The sequence below is a fragment of the Canis lupus genome, chromosome 5 (genome assembly GCF_003254725.2).
Source record: "Canis lupus dingo isolate Sandy chromosome 5, ASM325472v2, whole genome shotgun sequence".
Lineage (NCBI taxonomy): Eukaryota > Metazoa > Chordata > Mammalia > Carnivora > Canidae > Canis > Canis lupus.
Genome location: NC_064247.1, coordinates 24722385 through 24741467, shown reverse-complemented (window position 1 = coordinate 24741467; position 19083 = coordinate 24722385). Strand labels below are relative to the sequence as shown.

General features: G+C 41.3%; 1 protein-coding gene across 2 annotated transcripts; it reads right to left on the bottom strand.

The window, feature by feature from the left end:
• Window positions 1–3367: 3367 nt before the first annotated feature.
• Window positions 3368–18666, bottom strand: SLN (sarcolipin). Of its 2 annotated transcripts, XM_049110020.1 has the most exons (3): window positions 18592–18666; window positions 7665–7769; window positions 3368–3982 (listed from the first exon to the last, which is right to left on the bottom strand). In XM_049110020.1, exons 1-3 carry the CDS (start codon window positions 18649–18651, stop codon window positions 3707–3709), a joined length of 441 nt encoding a protein of 146 aa, XP_048965977.1. In that variant the 5' UTR covers window positions 18652–18666; the 3' UTR covers window positions 3368–3706. The 2 variants fall into 2 exon arrangements, with proteins under 2 accessions (XP_048965977.1, XP_025321442.1); XM_025465657.1 differs by lacking the exon at window positions 18592–18666 and having other exon boundaries at window positions 7665–7787.
• Between the last annotated feature and the right edge of the window lie 417 nt (window positions 18667–19083).

The following is a 19083-nucleotide window of genomic DNA, read 5'->3' as shown; positions in this document are numbered from 1 at the left end:
TCAGTCAGTAGAGCATGCAACTCTTGATCTCTGGGTCATGAGTTCGAGTCCCACATTGTGTGTAGAGATTACTTAAAAAAATTTTAAGGGCAGCCCCGGTGGCTCAGAGGTTTAGCGCCGCAGTCAGCCCAGGGCGTGATCCTGGAGACCTGGGATCGAGTCCCACGTAGTGCTCCCTGCATGGAGCCTGCTTCTCCCTCTGCCTGTGTCTCTGCCTCTCTCTCTCTCTCATGAATAAATAAATAAAATCTTTAAAAAAATTTTTTTTAAAGGTTGGGGGCAGGAACAGATGTTCCAAAAGATGTCCAATTTAGTAGTGAGTTTAAGGAAGACTGAAAGAAAAACCAAAGCTAGCACTTCAAAATACTTTCTTCTTAAAATTCATTTGGTTGGCTGACACCGTAATGTGAGCAGCTCAACTTTAAAAGGTGTTTGAATGGGCAGCCTAAGGTTCATGGCAAGAAGAGACCATCACCCAACGAAGAGCCACCCCAAGGGAGAGATGGTAAGTGGGGAGAATTCAACTCACTGCTGTGGGTACGGGTGGCGAAGTGTTCCCAGGCTGTGTCTAATTCCTATGTAAGCATAGACACTGTTCATGATTATTGGTGGCAGGAGGTCCCTTCCAGTGAGTGAGGAGACATGACAGTGAGGAAAGCCAGAGATGGTCCAACCTGGAAGTCAGGTGCAGTCAGAACCTTGAGAACCACCTTTACATGCCATAGCTTCAGCCAGGGGTTGGAGAGGTACTTCGTGCTTCAGCTGTGCTGATACTTCCAATTTCCTGGAATAATTGCCATGCTGTCTGACCTTTGAATTTCTATTCTTGCTGTTCCCTCTGCCTGGAATCTCTTCCAACAACACCCACCCCACCCTTCTCTCTTTGAAGAACTCATTATGCCATTATAACCACCCATTCATAGATCTGTCTCCCCACTAAATGATATGCTTCTTGAGAAGGGGGCCTGCCTGTCTTATTAGCCGTTTTTATCCCCAGTGGCAAGTATAATGCCCAACACATCATAGTTTCACATAGGCACTTATAGAATGAATGAACTAAAAAGAAAGAAGCTAGTGTTGGATCAAGCCCATGAACTGGAACTTTAGCTAACAAGTAGGATTCAGAGTTCTGGTTGCAGAGAACTAGTGTCTTGTTTCAGTGGGTGGTACCAACACGGGGGGTACTGTGACGATTCAGGTACCTGAGGACTCAGGGATGGTCATACATGAAAGGAGACTTACAAGGTGCCTGGGTGGCTCAGTCTGTGAAGCATCTGCCTTCAGCCTAGTTCATGATCTTAGCTCCCAGAATGGAGCCCCAAGTACAGCTCCCAGCTTAGTGGGGAGTCTGCTTCTTACTCACTCTGCCCCTTCACCTGCTCATACTCTCTCACTTGTGCTCTCTCAAATAAACAAATAAAATACTAAAAAAAAAAAAAAAAGAAAGAAGGAAAGGAGACTTACAAGTCAAACTGGAATTTAGTCAAAATGACTAGGACTTCTGAACGTGGAGGAAATTAGACATATTTGCTAGTGGATGTCCTACCCCCACAATGGTAATCCGTAATGCGGTCTGCAAATGGGTCCTACCAGTAGATCCAATCATAGCAAGTTAAGAAGAGAAAGGCAGGAGCACCTGGGTGGCTCAGTGGTTGAGGTTCTGCCTTTGGCTCAGGTTGTGATCCTGGGGTTCTAGGATCGAGTCCCACATCGGGCTCCCTACAGGGAGCCTGTTTCTCCCTCTGCCTATGTCTCTGTGTCTCTCATGAATAAATAAATAAAATTTAAAAAAAAAGAAGAGGGATCCCTGGGTGGCGCAGCGGTTTAGCGCCTGCCTTTGGCCCAGGGCGTGATCCTGGAGACCCGGGATCGAATCCCACGTCGGGCTCCCGGTGCATGGAGCCTGCTTCTCCCTCTGCCTGTGTCTCCGCCTCTCTCTCTCTCTCTCTCTCTCTCTCTCTCTCTCTCTGTGACTATCATAAATAAATAAAATTAAAAAAAAAAGAAGATAAAGGCAAGAGAAAAGCAGATGAGGATTGACAAGCAGAGAAATTACAAAGAGAATTAAAACTGTTACCTTTATCTCATTAGCCTGATGTTTTAGAATGCTAAAGAATGTGAGGGTAAAACTTGCAATCAAATGGTTTGGAGATCTATAATAAAGCATGATTTGTTTGCAGTCCCAACAAAGATGAACACGATACTTCTGTCATCCTACCTTCACCCCTTATATTTGGCTAGTGAGATCTGCGATCCTCAGCTACCACATCTACTAAATGGTGTGACATATGGAAAGTGTTATAGATAGGAGACTCAATAAATGGCACCTATTGTAAATGTTGGCACCATTACTGACTCAGGTGAAGGGACTGTTGTCACTCATTTTGTCCACCTCCCTCTCCACCACCATACACACACCTTCTCAAACACATACACAAACAGTAGTAGATTCTCTGAGGTCTCCTTAGAGTAAGGGAAACACCAGTAATAACTCAGCTAGAGGAATATGGGGAAATGTAGATGCTTGGGCTCTACCCCCTGAGGTTTTTATTAATTGGTCTGAAGAGGACCTCGCGTAAATATTTTGTAAAATCACCCCTGAGGACATACGCTGTTGCGGCCAGGGCTGAGAACCACAAGGTGAGGCAGGCATTGCCTCAGAGATGGGCTGAATTCTCGGCCAGGAGGGCCTCACCTCCATGAGGGAGCTCTGAAAGATGAGGTTTATCAATGTTCCTTTTCTCTGTGGTATCCCCAGAAGTAGCACAAGGAACAAGTGTGGTCTCTCTAGTATGGGGCATCCTAGCAACGTGTTTAAGAAACATCTATTTCATACACACATATGTAAAGTTGTATTTCCGATTTTCCTCCTTGCTCTAACTGCAGTTTATTAATGACTAGCTCTACGTGCATAACGACCCATGATAAGCAAACTGGAATATGCTACTCTTAGAGATGTGATTCATGTCCTGCTTTTACTTGGTGGCACATAATTGTAAATATTTAAAACAAAGGGGTGTTATAGAGTACAATATACATTTTTTGTGATTTTTTAAAGATAAAATGCAAAACTTCAAGGAAATTGTGTGCTTTCAGTGGACCCTTGAAACTATGCCCCAGACCTCCTAGTGAAATCTATTCTCTCTCTGCCCTGGAGGCTCGTTTAGTGGGAAAGTTTGAGGAACACTGAATCAACAGAATTATTTGAAATGTGACAAATCTTAATTGACTTGGTTTCAAATCCTTAGCAGTTGGAAATCTTGGCTTATCTCAAATGCTAGAAATACTGTAACATTTGTCACTTCAATCCCAGCCAAGGGTCAAATGCAGTATCACAAATAGAAGCTGAAATAAATTCCAAAAGTCATTTTGTGGTTGACTTAACTTTATTCACATGATAGCTACAGGGGTTGACAATGACTTCCTCTAACATTTCTTTCTTCTGGTGAGTTGATTTAGCGTTTGGTTGCAGACAGTGTGGGTGGAAGGGCTGTGTGGTAAGACAGATCAGGGGCTTGTTACAATTCTACACCATCATGAATCATTTAATTTTAACCTTGTGGCTTGTCTAACACATTTGCAGTAAGAGTTGAGGAATAAATCTAATGCTCACTGGCAAATACTTGGCAGCGCTTGCAAGCAGCATCTTTAGAGTACACACAATCAATCCTAACACTGGAGGCACCTCAGATATTGTGAGTGTGGGTCAGAAATGCCCTGGGGTGCTGAGAAAAGCATCCCATGACAGCAGTGGGAGCTCAGAGCAGCAGCTCTGGAGAGTTGCAGTCAATCCCAGGAGCATGACATGGCTTCTCAGTACTGATAGGACCTCACAAGGAGCCACATAAGAATAACGGTGATCAGGACAATAGTGAAGTTGAGAAACAGCTCCCGGGTGGATATCCCCATTCTCAGAGTTGGCTCGGTGAGAACTGATAGCAGACTTCTGAGGGCACACCCAAGAGCTCCTGCTTGTCCTCACCTAATGGAGAGTGACAAAGAAAACATGGAGATACATAAGCATTCTTTCCTTGTTGTGGAAGAAGAGAGTGTTATGGGCTGACCTGTGGCCCCAACAAAATTGGTATGTTGAAATCCTAACCCCCAATGTCTCAATAGGTGACTATATTTGGAGATAGGGTCTTTTAAAAGGTAATTAAGTTTAAATGAGGCCATTAAGATGCACCTTAATCCACTATGATGTGTTCTTATAAGAGTAGACGAGGACACAGACATGTACAGAAGGAAGACCATTTGAAGGCAGGGAGTACAGTCATCTACCAGCCAAGGAGAGAAGCCTCAGAAGAAGTCAACCCTGCCAACACCTTCATCTTAAACTTCTAGCCCTCCGACTATTTTTGGACTAGAGCTGCGACTCTTCCTGGGTCTCCAGCTTGCTGATCTCCCCCATAGATTTTGGACTTGCCAGACTCCACAATCACCTAAGCCAATGTTATCCATATATCTACCTATATCTATCTTGATATTAACATACAGATGTAGGGCACACACACACACACACACACAAATCCTATTGGTTTTGTTTCTCTGAAGAACCCTGACTAATGAAAAGAAACTGGCTTTTCTGCCCAATGTCAAAAAGACCAACAAAGTCCTGATTTTTTTCCTGTAATGAATGTATAGATGCTTTGGATAAAACACAAAATGTTATATTTTCTCTCTCCCAGGATATGTGTGCTTGCCTTGCTAACATGGGGTACCAGCAAACAAGGTCACCAGAACAAAATAAAAAACAAACAAAAAGGTATGGTTTAGTATTTGTTCTTGCTTGGAACTGCATGTAAAAGTAGGATCCCATAATTTCTCAGATGTCAGGCTGCCGTAGGTCTTCATCTAAGCCTATGAACGCATGAAGTGCTTACAGCAGCTGCTTGGCCTCTTATAAGCCCTGAATTGGGCACAGAGCCCACGGGGGTCAACCAAAAGTCCCTCGCATAACAGGCACTCAGTCAAAAGAGCAAGTGTTAACCTCATGGGTGGTTCTATTTCAAAAAGGGCTTCTGCCAGCTATTTTTAGTCAAGTGCAGGATGTGCCTATATTGTAAACACTTCAAAGAGCAGGGATGGTATCTTTATAGTTTGCACAGATATACACGCAGGAAATCATACTTTGAGAGCATGTGCAGTGCAATCGATGAGATTATTACCTTCAACAATGTGGTACAACTGGTACTTTGAGTACTCAAACCAAATGAAATTAAGATTAAAGATAAACTTCTAGATATTTATTAGATACTAAGATTTTAGATACTATGAAGTGAAAAAGCTTAGGGGGAAGGAGAGTTTTGTTTATTTGTTAAGGTTGGGAGTTCAGGGAGTAGGAAGGAGGGTTAGCAAGCTTTTGACCTGAATAGCATTTTTAACCATCTAACCAGATTGAATTATTAGTTATAATTACTGTTTATTATATTATTAATGGGCAAAATTATTAATTGTATACACTAACCAAATAATCATTCTTCATATTATGGAATGGTTGGTGTAATTAACACACAGGTTCAGATTAGATGGTGTCAACAGTAGCTTGTTAAATCTTGCTTTAAAAATGGCTGATAATGACCGATTTTTGTATCATTTCCTTTTTAATTGTTATCCATCTTTTCACCCTCCACATTCAGGATATAGTAGATTCCAATGAAACTCTTTACAAAGATTTGCTTGAAGGAGAAAGCAAACAGAAGAAAATAAATGGATAAAGGAAGTAGAGAGAATGTGTTAGAAGGTATACAAGAGCAGAGAGGAATAGGAAGGTGATGAATCCACGCCTGGAGCCTAGAGGCAAAGGATGAGAATCATAGGCAGACTCCTCTCTCTTAATGTAATACAATCCTATTCCATACACTAATTTATTTGGGAGCATTTTGGTGAAATGCAGAGATACGCAAAAAGAGAGAGAGGGAAAGAAGAGAGAGATTATATTTATAATGATCACAACAACCCAGTTCAGGAAGGGCAAAATCACTATCCCACCAAATCTGCCTATTAGATTAAACTCATAAATAAAGGAATCCATGGATAGTGACCCAACAAGAACAATCAGAAAATGTGATTGAAAGCCGTCTACAGCTGTGTTTGTGTGACCTTCACAACTCTGTGACCTTCACAACTCAGGCAAATATTACCACGATTTTTCTCTCTCCCATAATGTAGCTGAGAAACTGAGAGAGGAGGTATGTTGTTTGCATAATGGCACATAGCAAGTTAAAGGCAGAACTAGAATTGGCAGACTAGAACTGGTTGTTAAAATTGTGGTTACTACACAGGAGTGATTACAAAAATGAGTTATTACTGCAATTAACTGCCCTGACTACACAAAGTCGTGTAAAATTTCAATACTTTGGGAAAACAACTTGACATTTTTTTTATTAAGGCTATTAGTGCTCTCTATCATCCAGCTATTTTGCTTCTGCTCTAGTAACTCAAGCACATGTGCACCAAGATACATATACAGAAATGTTCACAGCCACATTTTCATAATATCCCCAAGCTGGAAACAACCCAGATGTTCATCAACAGTGGGATGGGTGATGAATTTTGGCATATTCATACATTTGAATGCTATAAGAGCAAAGCAAATATATGAACTATGGCAACACACAACAAGATGGATGGATCTCACAAATAGAATTGTCAGGCCAAAGAAGAATTCACAAAAGACACAAAGAATGTTATTCCATTTATACAAAACTGAAAACAGGGAATTTAATACTATAGTTTAGGAATGATGACATAGGTGGCAAAATCATAAAGAAAAGCATAAGTAAGATTATCTTAGCAATCAAGATAGTGATTACCTATGGTGGGCCAGAAAGGGAGAGATGATCAAGAATGGACTTCTGATGTGCCAGCAGTGATCTCTTTCTTGATGTGGGTGATAGTACACAAGTGTTGCTTTATAATTAGTATTCAAACTAGGTTTTATGATTCTTTACATTTTTTTCTCCAGTAGTCTCTGAATTGACAGGCTACCTCATACACTTCTTTATTTCCTACAGTTTACCTCTTACCATTTCTTGCACTTTGATGGTGTACTTGAATATTTGCTGTTTTATATATATATTTTTTTTTGTTTTATATATTTTTAAGTGGATAAAACACAAAGAGTTAAGATGAGAATTTCTAACAAATCCAATTTAATCAACATATATGCTAACAATAAGAAGTGGAATTTACTTTCACACACATTTATACCAAAGTTAGGTAGATATTCAGATCAGCAACCTTTGGCTTTTCTGTTGTTACCCCACAAAGACAATTTTGGCCTCATTGTAAATCTTCCCCAGAGTTAAGATCACACCATATGATCCAAAGTGATTGCCATATCAGTGAAATAAAAATAAAAATAAAAGCTCTGACATTGACCTTCTTTGAATGGAGGCTTTGAGAATTAGGAAGGGAGAAATGCATACCAGGAGATGGGGAAAAAAGGCAAGTAAGAATAAATAATACTCTTTGCACCTTAAAAAATACTTGGTACAATAGGTATTGCTTATCTCATTAAGAAATATAAACATGCCTCTGTGTTTTTCATTTGCAAATTGTACACACAACACATACACACACACACTTTCCTTTCTCTCTCTCTCTCTCTCTTTGCTATGTATAAAAATCCTGCTGTCATCTAAAGAAGGTCAAGGACACACCTGGCTGCAGTAGGCTTCTTCTCTCTCTCTCCAACTCAGGCTCCCACTCCCGCTTGTCTCCCGGGCTCTCTGGACTCCTGGACTCTGGGCAGGGCCTAAAGTAGTCTGAGGGAGGTGGCAATCACCGTGATGTCACTGATGAAACATGTCAAAGGAACAACCTCCAAAAGTTTGAGGCTATTTGTGTTTAGGGGGAATATAGAAGTCTGTTGACTAAGACTCTAGTCCTTTGGCTGCCTATTTGTACTAACACCACAGGGACTTAAAGTCTTCCCTTCCAGTTGACTTCAGGCACAACTGATATGCATTTAAAATTTATCTTTTACATCTTCATGAATAGCTCTAACATGTGTTTCGAACATCATAAAACCAGAGTGATAGATTAATATTAACAGATCAGTGCTGAATTTGGCCACTTTCCCTACTTATCATGTGAGAATGTAAAAAAAAAAAAAAATGACTTTGGGATGCATGGGTGGCTCAGTGGTTGAGCATCTGCCTTCGGCTCAGGGCATGATCCTGGGGTCCTGGGATGGAGTCCCACATCAGCCTCCTTATGGGGAGCCTACTTCTCCCTCTGCCTATGTCTTTACCTCTCTCTGTGTGTCTCTCATGAATAAATAAATAAAATCTTTTTTAAAAATACAACTTCAGGGGCACCCCTGGTGGTGCAGCGGTTTAGCGCCGCCTGCAGCCCGGGGTCTGATCCTGGAGACCCAGGGTCGAGTCCCGCGTCAGGCTCCCTGCATGGAGCCCGCTTCTCCCTCTGCCTGTATCTCTGCCTCTCAGTCTCTCTCTCTCTGAATAAATAAATTAAAAAAAAAATACAACTTCATTTCACCACCCATATCCTTAACTATTTGAAATGAGAAGAGCTCTCTGCCTTGCACATGCACCTCCCAAACCACACAGGCACCAGAATTCAACAGACATCTCTAGCTCCTTCAAAACTGACCTTCGTCCAAGCAGTGAAAGCTATCTCCTCAGTCACCTGCTCTGCATAACATTCCAGCTAAGCTGTATTTTGGAAGTTTACACATTAATATACAGTTTCATCTGAAACAGCTGTGGAAGCCATGGTTTATATCTCTCTGTCGGTAAACTAATACTGCAGCAAACTCATACAGCAAAACTCAATCCTTGGGAGAGACCTAGAGGGTAAAAGGAGACCTGGTTGAAACTAGTGCGATCGTGAGTAATGGAACCTACTTGCAAGAAATAGACTTGTATAACTTTCTATTACAAACACTAACTAAAACTAGGCTGTTACAATGAGCTTACAATCAACATTTCAGATGTCTGGAGGTGAGTGGAGCCCCTGAAGTACTTAACTGAACTGGAAAGTATATCAGTGAAGCACTTTCAATAGGACCCCAGCAACTGTGTTTGCTCAGCAAATCTCTTCCTTACAGATACTAGAGCAAACCCCCTCTGAATTCCCGGTTAGGGTCAATCAAAATAAAGCATTCCCAGAAGGCATAAACCAGCAAAATTCCCTGTAGAGTTGTGTTCATAGTCAAACCTCTCCCTACCGTGCCTCATACTCCAGAGATGTTTCTAAAAGGAAGACTTTCCATCCATTTCTTCATTTTCAACATACACTCAATGAAAGAAAATGTTAAGACAACATTCTGTCACCACATGCCTTGTAAAAAGATAGCTTGGTAAAGTGACAGATAGTATATAATAATTATAGCTCAATCGAACATTGGCACTGATTTGTTGCCATCTGGCAAACCCCTTGAATGTAGTCAGATTTCTGTCTTTTGCCTCGGAGCCCTTGCCAGCTCGTTTCAAACGCTGGGAGTGTTTTCCCGTCACCAAGCCACACCCGGACCTTTTTTTAATCCACTCAAAATTATTTTAGGGACAATCAAAAAGTTATATATTTATTAGAGGACATTTGAAAATACTAAATCATAAAGAAAATTACTATTAGCCATTAATCTCCCCACCCAATGGGGGGAAAAATCCATTCTGCTACTTTCTATTCATGTTCAGGCTGCACAGACACAATCTCAAATTCCCAAGATATTTTTGGTAAAGGAATCTGATACTTGGAAAACCTTTATCTTTTTTGATTCACATAGAATCAAATTCATACTATACCATGTGATTGGGCAGCAACAGCACCGTGTCCATGCAGGACGAGGCCTTCCCCACCAGCAAGGTGGAGTTCTAGCTCCGTCCCCGACACCCACCCCCTCAGCCCGGAACCTGCCACTGTCCCGAGATTCCCCTGCATCAGAAATAAACCAAGTACTACGCCCCCACAAAAAAAAAAAAAAAAAAAAAGCTTGTATTTAGCAGACAAACATTTATTTTGTACATGTTCAAATAGAATTTGCTGTAAAACATTTAAAACATTAAATACAATGGGGAAGTGTTAATCATATTCCAAAACAGCTCACCAACGCTGCCAGTTTGGTTGAATTGGTCAATTTCAACGTAACCGGGAGGGAAAATCCTACTGCTTCATCATGAGTCAGTTCCATTTGTCTACTTGGTTGTCCTGTTTGAGTTTATCCAATTTATACCAGGGACAACTCTGCCCAGTGCATTGACAAATTCCCAGATAGAGGCTTCAGAAGCTTCTGCATACTAGTGGCTTATCCTGTGATGTCACAGGAGAGTGTGATTACATTGAGAATTTAGCTTCTTATTAGTTTGATCTAACCCTCTCCAGAAAAGTATGCAAACCACCCAAAGTCACCTGACAACTATTCAAATGCCTATGGGAGAGTTCAGCCTTGAGGATTTGCAGGTCTCTTAAAACAACAACAACAGCAACATTACTGTCTCCCATTTAAGAAACCGAGAATAATAAGATTTCAAACAAAATAAAAACAAAAACAAAACAAAACAAAAAAACAAGATTTCAAACCTCAGTGCCAAAGCAAATGCATCCCTTTCAATTAACCTTCCTTAAAGTCTGTTAATATTTTCCTTTCTGGGAGGAATTCCCATGACTTAACAGCACTCATCCCCTATCAACTTTCTTTTAAGGTACTATTCTACCCATCAACAAAAGACGTACTGAAAAACCTTTGACGTTATTTCCATGCCTATTAATGTAGAATTCAGCCAAGGGCCAAAAAAGCCAAGTAAATAGTGTTCACACTGACGTCGGTCCTGGTGATCCACTTGGCACTTCCGCACCCTCCCCGCCTCACCGCCACTAGACATCTGCGGCACAGCACACCCTTTGAGAATCAGGGCTGAGCCCTTGTGCCTGCTTATTCCTCATTTAAATCCCTATTTTCAACCACCTTTTTACTTAGCAAAAAGGGAACACCTTGAGGCAGTCCATGGCTTCTATGTCAAGTCTACCACACGACGGGAGAAATCAGCAAGGCCTGATGAAAGGTGATAAGCTCTTAGCACATCACAGTAATGAGTATGATGATGAGGACGATGCCTTTCTCACCTTCACATCTTCACATCCAGCTTCTTGTGGAGCTGCTCAGAAGGAAAGAAACCACTTTCTGCTATGCTTTTTCATTATCCTAAACACACAAGTACTAACCCAGAGAAAGAGGAAACCCTATTTCTTGAAGCTCTCTCCACGTCCTTCAAAAAGTAATGAACATTATCTGTATTCTCAATTCCTTCTGGCACACGTGTGACTTTTTCACTCACTAACTGGATTTTAATTTCAAAGGCAGGGATGGTTTCTTTTATTTCTTTTGTTCTCTAGCTGTGCATCGAAACAATGAAGTATCATAATAGATGCTCTAGAATGTATAGCACGGGGCTCAGTCTGCACCTCCATTGCATCACATCCCCTACTGAGACCCAGACATGTCTGAGCCTGCCCGGCAAACACAAGTGGAGGATGTTGAGGTCAATGTCAAACCTATTCATAAAAGGATCTAGACACAACCTGGAAGAGAAAACTCCTTTGAAGGAAAGTGACCAAAAAGATATACGTGGCTCAGCAACAGGAAGAAGACATAGTCATCCCACTGTACATAACACAAATTCACTGGTTAGCCAGGTCCTGTGAGATGTAGATGCCAAGATGGAACTAAATATGCAAAAGAAAAATATATCAGGAGAAATTCCTGAGAGAAAAAATATGGAGGGAGAGAGAAACTGAGAAAGTCATCAAACAGCAAGAGAAAAAGGGAAAAAGAAAAGGGAGGTTGGGTAGGAGCATCTCAGACTGCAGTTCAGTTCTAAGGAAAGTTTGATCAGCTTCAAGTCAGTCACATGTCAGAGACATCTCGTGTCCCCCAGGGATGAGATGGCCTTCGTCTTATGCTCAATCATTGACTGGGAGCAGCCCATGGGGTGCACGGCTTCGGTGCAGATGTGATTATGATTTCAGGGGGCATCCACCTTGATGGCATTGCTGTCAGTGAGAGGCACATTCCTGTGGTCACCGTACCCACATATTAGCCATCCTGCTTCACTCTAGCTTGGAGTCTGGGCCCTAGAGGAGACAGAACTATGGCTCAAAACTCCATACCTCTTTGAACAATTAACCTCAACAGCGTGTAGCACTGAGCCGGAGAGAGAGAGATTCTCCCTCCACCTGTGCCATCTCGCGGACCTCAGCATATCCACAGAACCAGCGATGTTACTTCCTTCTGCCGGCGTCGCAGAGCCCGGCAGAAGCAAAAACACCAGTCAAGACCAAGTTGCAGTTCGTATTAAGCTCTGCAGGCCTTAGTAGCAAATAGCAGCGAGAGTAGCTTAAGCTAAAAAGCAGGGAAAAGCCAAGCACTGTGTGGTAGCCAACAGCACTTGTGCATGAGTCCATGTGAACCACCTCCTCAAGTTGCTGGAAACCATCAGGAGGACCATGACAGGAGCATGCGGTCTTATATAACAGGTGGGAGCGAGAGCCAGAAAAATATGTATTAGTCCTTTTTATAAAAACCTATTTCAAGTCCTGGGTTGGTGAGATGACACCTGTTAACATCATTCGACTTGGAACCGATTAAATTCCTCTTCTCTGGAACAAGTGTATTTCTGCTCTATAATAAGATTCTGCAAGCAAACAGCTTTCTTTCAGCGCATTAAACATAGCAACCGGGGAGAAAAAAGAAGCAGCCAAAAAATGTGTTTACTACTAGGCTAATTCCATCTGCCCTCAAAACATTCCCATATTTCAGATTGGCTTTGTTATTTTTCTGATGGGAAATAAGAATTCAGCAGTCTTTTGATGTGCTGTTACTGAGCCGCTCGGGGACACTAGCCAGGCACGCCTACTTGAAACCTTCTGTTTCCTAGTGAATTTGATCGAGGATTTCACTGAATCTCTTTTGAGAACCTGTCAGTCAGAATAACACAATCGCAATTTCAACACGAATAATAAGGATCAGATGAAATTGCTCGTTCTTTGTGAACGAGTTCATTTGGCTTTAGCTATGGCTATGAAAGCAGAGAGAACAGAGTCGTGAAGAATCATGAAAACCTAACTCTGCTCTCTGTGAAGGCAATGATAAAACCAAAGCGCCTCGTTGCAGCAATGTAGAAGATTAGCTGGATGCAAGCGGCAGGCTAGGTTTCCTTTTGGATGAGGGATGTACTATCTCTGAGAGCAATTGGGCACTTGTTCTAGAGTGTGGGGAGTAACCTAACCTTTTACACTTTTACAGTAAGTGATGTGAAGTTGCCAGGGGCTAGTATTCTGGGAATTGGGGCAGCTTATCTGAGAGAAGTGGTTCAGGCATCCTCTTTAGCTTGTATCTTGCTGGTTCTTGCCTTCAGTTGCCAGAGTAGAAGAGGAAAGGGGGCCCCCACACCTCAGGCCAATTATATCTGTGTCCTAATGGGGGTACCCCTTTTGCACTAACAAAACTCCAGCCAGCTAACATTTTCTTCCTCTTCTCCCGCTCCACCCCACTTTGCTAGATGTTACAGCACCCACCCTGCCCTTACCTGTCAACCAACTCCCACTGAGTGCCAACACAAGCATAAGACATGCCTGTCACTTCCGCTGTGGACAACTGCATCTCCCAAGCACCACCACGGCTTCCCTTGTCTTGTGCCTATGAGACTCCTTTCCTCTGCAGCCACCTCTGCTGGGTACCACAGACTTTGACCACCGTGGTACCAGAGTTACACTCATTTCTGGAGAAAAATGAAGAGGGGCAGTGGGGAAGTGTGCCTTTTTGTGCATTACACACTGTTGAGGAATACCAGAGGAACACTTCCTTGCTCTCACTCCAGTGTCTTCCCAGTCACGAGTTCATAGGGGAAGGAATAGGCATCTTGTTACCTCAGACTCACCTCTTCCTTTCCACCACTATACATTTGATACTAAACTTTTCTTTTCTTAGAATGAATTGTCTCTCGGCAGGTGGCTAAATTCCCAGAGCCAATCACTATCTCTCAGGTCTGCTCTATCGGGACATAAGACAGGTACTGACATATGTTGGAATGCAGCCCTATGTATGGCTCAGGCTCACGCTCAGGCCCTCCTGCATCAGCACCCTTGCACAGACAGTGTAGCATACTGCACTTCCCCCCAATTATCCTTCCACGGAGGTCAGAGTAGAAATGGACTTCTCTGGACTCCAGATAGAGAGCATACTGTTTTGTGTGTCAGTGATTTCCTGTAATTCCCAGATGAAGTTCAAAATCTTCAGCTGCAGAGACAGGAGCCTACCACAATCTAGCTTCTAAACTCACTGCCGTCCTGTGCAGCAATCCCAAACTTGCAGTCCTTGGGATGTTCTCTCCATGTGTGAATGCCATTCCCTTGGACTAAAACAGCCTTTCGCCCTCCACTCAACATTTTTTATTTTTGTTTGATGATTAACACTAGTACTGGAATCAAACATCCCTGATCTCTAGGGTTAGAATCCACGGCGCTGTACACACTACTAATTCCACTCTACTGTCAGCATGGACCTTCTTGTCCATCTTCCCAACTTAAGAACAGGGATCAGGGGCAGCCCCCGTGGCGCAGCGGTTTAGCGCCACCTGCAGGCCAGGGCGTGATCCTGGAGACCCTGGATGGAGTCCCACATCAGGCTCTCTGTATGATGCCTGCTTCTCCCTCTGCCTGTGTCTCTGCCTCTCTCTCTCTCTCTCTCTCTCTCTCTCTCTCTCAGAATAAATACAAAATCTAAAAAAAAAAAAAAAAAGAACAGGGATCAGATCTCTCTCCCTGTAGATGCACTGCTGAGTCAGGTAGCACAAAGAATGTAGTGGGCACCCCCACTGAAATTTGTTGGATAAAAATATGTCTGAATTCAAAAATGGTTGGTTAATAACTGTTCAACTCTGGAGAGTCATTGGCCAATGAATGTTTTCAAAATAAACCTCTCGGGGAGCCTGCGTGGTGCAGTTGGTTAAGTGTGGGATCTTGGCTTTGGCTCAGACCATAATCTCAGGGTCATGAGATCAAGTCCTGCATCAGGCCCCCTGCTCAGTGTGGCATCTGCTTAGGACTCTCTCCTCCCTCTGCCCCTCCTCCTGCTCACACACACTCTACATCTCTCTCCAAAATAAATAAATACATCTTTTTAAAAATAAAATAATACAAATAAATAAATAAGTAAAACTCTCTAACCTTTCAGTAATTTACATGAGAAAAGATGATAATGTTCACAAGACCCGGAGTAATTTGAACTACTCAGGATTTATTGATCTAAAAATAATACATTCTAGGCTTCTTATCCTTGGCCAGGTCTGACAGCTGTTTTTTAGGTTGGTACATTTTAATATGCTTTAAAGGGGTGATTTGGGGGGTTCCTTGGTTGGCTCAGTGGTTTGGTGCCTGCCTTCGGCCCAGGGCGTGATCCTGGAGGCCCAGGATTGAGTCCCACATCGGGTTCCCTGCATGGAGCCTGCTTCTCCCTCTGCCTGTGTCTCTGCCCCTCTCTCTGTGTCTCTCTCTCTTTCTCTCTGTCTCTGTCTCTCTGTGTGTGTCTCTCATGAATAAATAAATAAAATCTTTAAAAAATAAAGGGGTGATTTTCTCCCTATTGAAGCTGAACAGCAAAGTAATTTGTTGTAGATTTTTTAGAAGGAAACTTTAAAAGTTAGAAATGTAAAAAATAATTTAAATGTGCCTACCACACAAAATTAACAATTCTTAATATCCTTGTCATATTATTGCTTCATGTCTTTTTTAAATAAGGGGATTAAAATATGATTGATAAAGCTGAGGTCCCATTGAACCATCAATGCTATGCTCCTTTCCATCTCCCCAGATGAAACAGCTGCTATGAGTTTGGGATACAGTCCAAGTTCTATAATTAAATCTTTTAGATTTAGCATCTAGATTATGCTAGCCTGATAGCAGGCTGCTGCCTTTCTTCCTTCTCCAAAAACAGTTTGTGTAAAATAGGCATTATCTTTTTTTTCTTTTTAAGATTTGCAACCACCACTTCCTAAACCATATGGCCCTGGTGACCTTTCTGGAGTATGAGAGGAAAATTTTGACTACTTATTTCATGATTTTTCATGGTTATAGTTCCCATTTAATAGGTTTTCTATTTATTCTTAGGTTGATTCTGGCAATTTATTATATTACTAGAAAATTGTCCATTTAATGTTTTTGTAATTTTTCCAAGTATCAAATTTTAAGTTTTCATTTATTTTCTCTCAGTACTTTGAAGCAATAACTGAATTCTTTTTCAGCTTCTATTGCTATGACTGAGGAGTATACTACTGGTTCTTTCTCTATAGTGATTTCTAAGATTTTTTAAAAGGTTTTATTCATTTACTCATGAGAGACACAGAAAGACAGAGACATAGGCAAAGGGAGAAGCAGGCTCCCTGTGGGGACCCCAATGTGAGACTCAATCCCAGGACCCTGGGATGATGAACTGAGCCAAAGGCAGATGCTCAACCACTGAGCCACCCAGGTGCCCTGATTCCTAAGATTTTAACTTTTTTTAATGTCCTGCATCCCATTTCTATCTTCCATATTTCTCACATCTCTTTGTCTTTGCATCCTGGAAAACTCCTTTTGTTCTATCCTCCAATTCATTATCCCTCTCTTTGGCTCTTTCAAAATTACTGTTTAGGCCATCCTTTCTATTTTTAAATTTTATGACTATATTCTATTTCCAAGATTTCCCATAAGTTCATTTTCATGTATGACTCTTCTGCTCATATAAACTCCTAATCATATTATCATATGGAGTATGATTCTGCTTTCTGATGATATTTTTTGACAGTTTTAAACTTTAAGGACTTTCTAGACTATTCTGTTAGTGTTCTTTCTTTAGTTATGAATTTTCTTATTTATGGATTTATGACTGTTTCTCATGACACTGATTGTCTTCATGCATGTCTTCATGTTTGTAGGACACAGGTGATATTTGAGAGCAAAGAAAATAGCCCTTGTCTCCATATGGAAGAAGAGGACTACATCTCCATCCTTTCCTGATTGGGGCATGTTTCGTGCTTGATCTCATGAAGGCAAGGATGCCACTGCTCTGCCTCAATCCCAGCTTCCCAAGCACCACGAAGTCTTCAGGCCTCGCTTATCTCCATAGTTTCCATCTCTGCGTTTGTCCATAGAAGTTTTTCCAATGTGATTATATATATTATTTAATATTTTATCTCACATTCCTATGCATTTAGAACAGAAGGTGGAGATTTCTGCATGTACTCATTCTGTCATGCTGACCCAGAAATTTCACTTCTATTTTTTAAACAAATTATTACTAAGGTAAACAACAAAAACTAAAACTTTAATGCACTTTAAAATAAAAAAACGTGAACCTCATTTCCTAACCCTGAGGTAGTAAGGTAGGTGCATCTTTATTTTTTTCAATTCTCTCATTATGCTTCAAATTATTATGTGGTATTATGTGGACAATGGTGATAATAACTGTCATCACAGTGACATCTGATACTTTCAAAGTATGTGGCTTCTTTTTTAAAACTTTTTATTTATTTATTTGAGAGAGAGAGACAAAGAGCAGGATTTAGGGGGGTTGAGGAGGGTGGGAGGAGTAGAAGGAGAAGCAGACTCCCTGTGGAGCAGGAAGCTGGACATGGGGCTCCATTCCAGAACCCTGGGATCATGATCTGAGTGGAAGGCAGACACGTAACCAACTGAGCCACCCAGGCACCTCTCAAAGTATGTGGTTTCTTCAAAGCACTCGAGACTCATGAAATTCCTAGAGGAATAAATACAGGTTGTACTGTATTCTCTGTTTTTCAAATGAGGAAAATTAAATGGTCCATACAAATAGTTAAATGGTCAGGTAGGGATGGACTCTTACCCTTTATATATGAAAACAATATTTATAGTCATTCAAAGATACATATTCCATATCATGCTCTTTTCACTGGAAAAATGTTTCCTAAACTTTAAGAAAATATTTATCAACAAAATGCATACTGAAAAAAAAGTCTTAATAGCTTTAAATGAATTCTATAGCATCAATAAATATTTAAAAAATAGTGATAAGTGTCATGTATCCAGACCATAGGCTGTGCTTGATATGAATAAGAATTCATAAATCTTGGGGGCACCTGGGTGGCTCAGTTAAGTGTCTGCCTTCAGCTCCGGTCATGATCTCGGGATCCTGGGATTGAGCCTGACTCAGCAGGGAATCTGCTTCTTCCTTTCCCTCTGTGCTCTCTCTCTCTCTCTCTCACTCTTACTCTCTCAAGTAAATAAATAAAATCTTTAAAAAAAAACTCACAAACCTTGGTGGTAACTCCATAGCACCCAGGCACTGATCCAATCTACATCATTCATGGAACATCCTCAGTCCCTTGAAGTTTCATGAACAACAGGGGCACCTGGGGGGCTCAGTGGGTTAAGTGGCTGCCTTTGGCTCAGGTCATGATCTCAGAGTCCTGAAACCAAGCCCCACGTGAGGTTCCCTGCTTAGTGGGGAGCCTCCCTCTCCCTCTCCTTCCTGCTTGTGCTCTGTCTCTCAAATAAGTAAATGGAATGGTTTTTTTTTAATTTCATGAACAATATTACATAATAAATCTCTACCTGAACTTCTTGAAGAATTAGGAGAGTTCTGGTATCATTTGATACGGGGGAATCCAACATGGATCATTCAATGGGAATATGTTTATACTACTGACCTTCCTATGATTCCTAGAAAGTAATAAAACCAAAACAAAACTAAGATTAAAAATAAGAAAAACATTAGATAAGGAGAGAAGACAGAATATTCAATCGTCCATTCTTTTCTAAGGATAATGAATCTGCGACTCTATTAATTACTGAAGGATATCAGAGAAATTTTTGTTTTCCATGAAGTCTGCCCCCATACTCATCATACAAAGGAAGATCTTGCTGATAAAGGCCAGTACTTTCTTTTATGAATACATTACATGATTATCAAAAATTGAAATACAGACTGGCTGTCATGTTTTTAAAAACCATCTGTAGACAAAATTGTCACAGATAATTTGGTTGCAGCAAAATATAATTACTAGTTAGAACTATCTACACATGAGGCAGCCCGGGTCGCTCAGC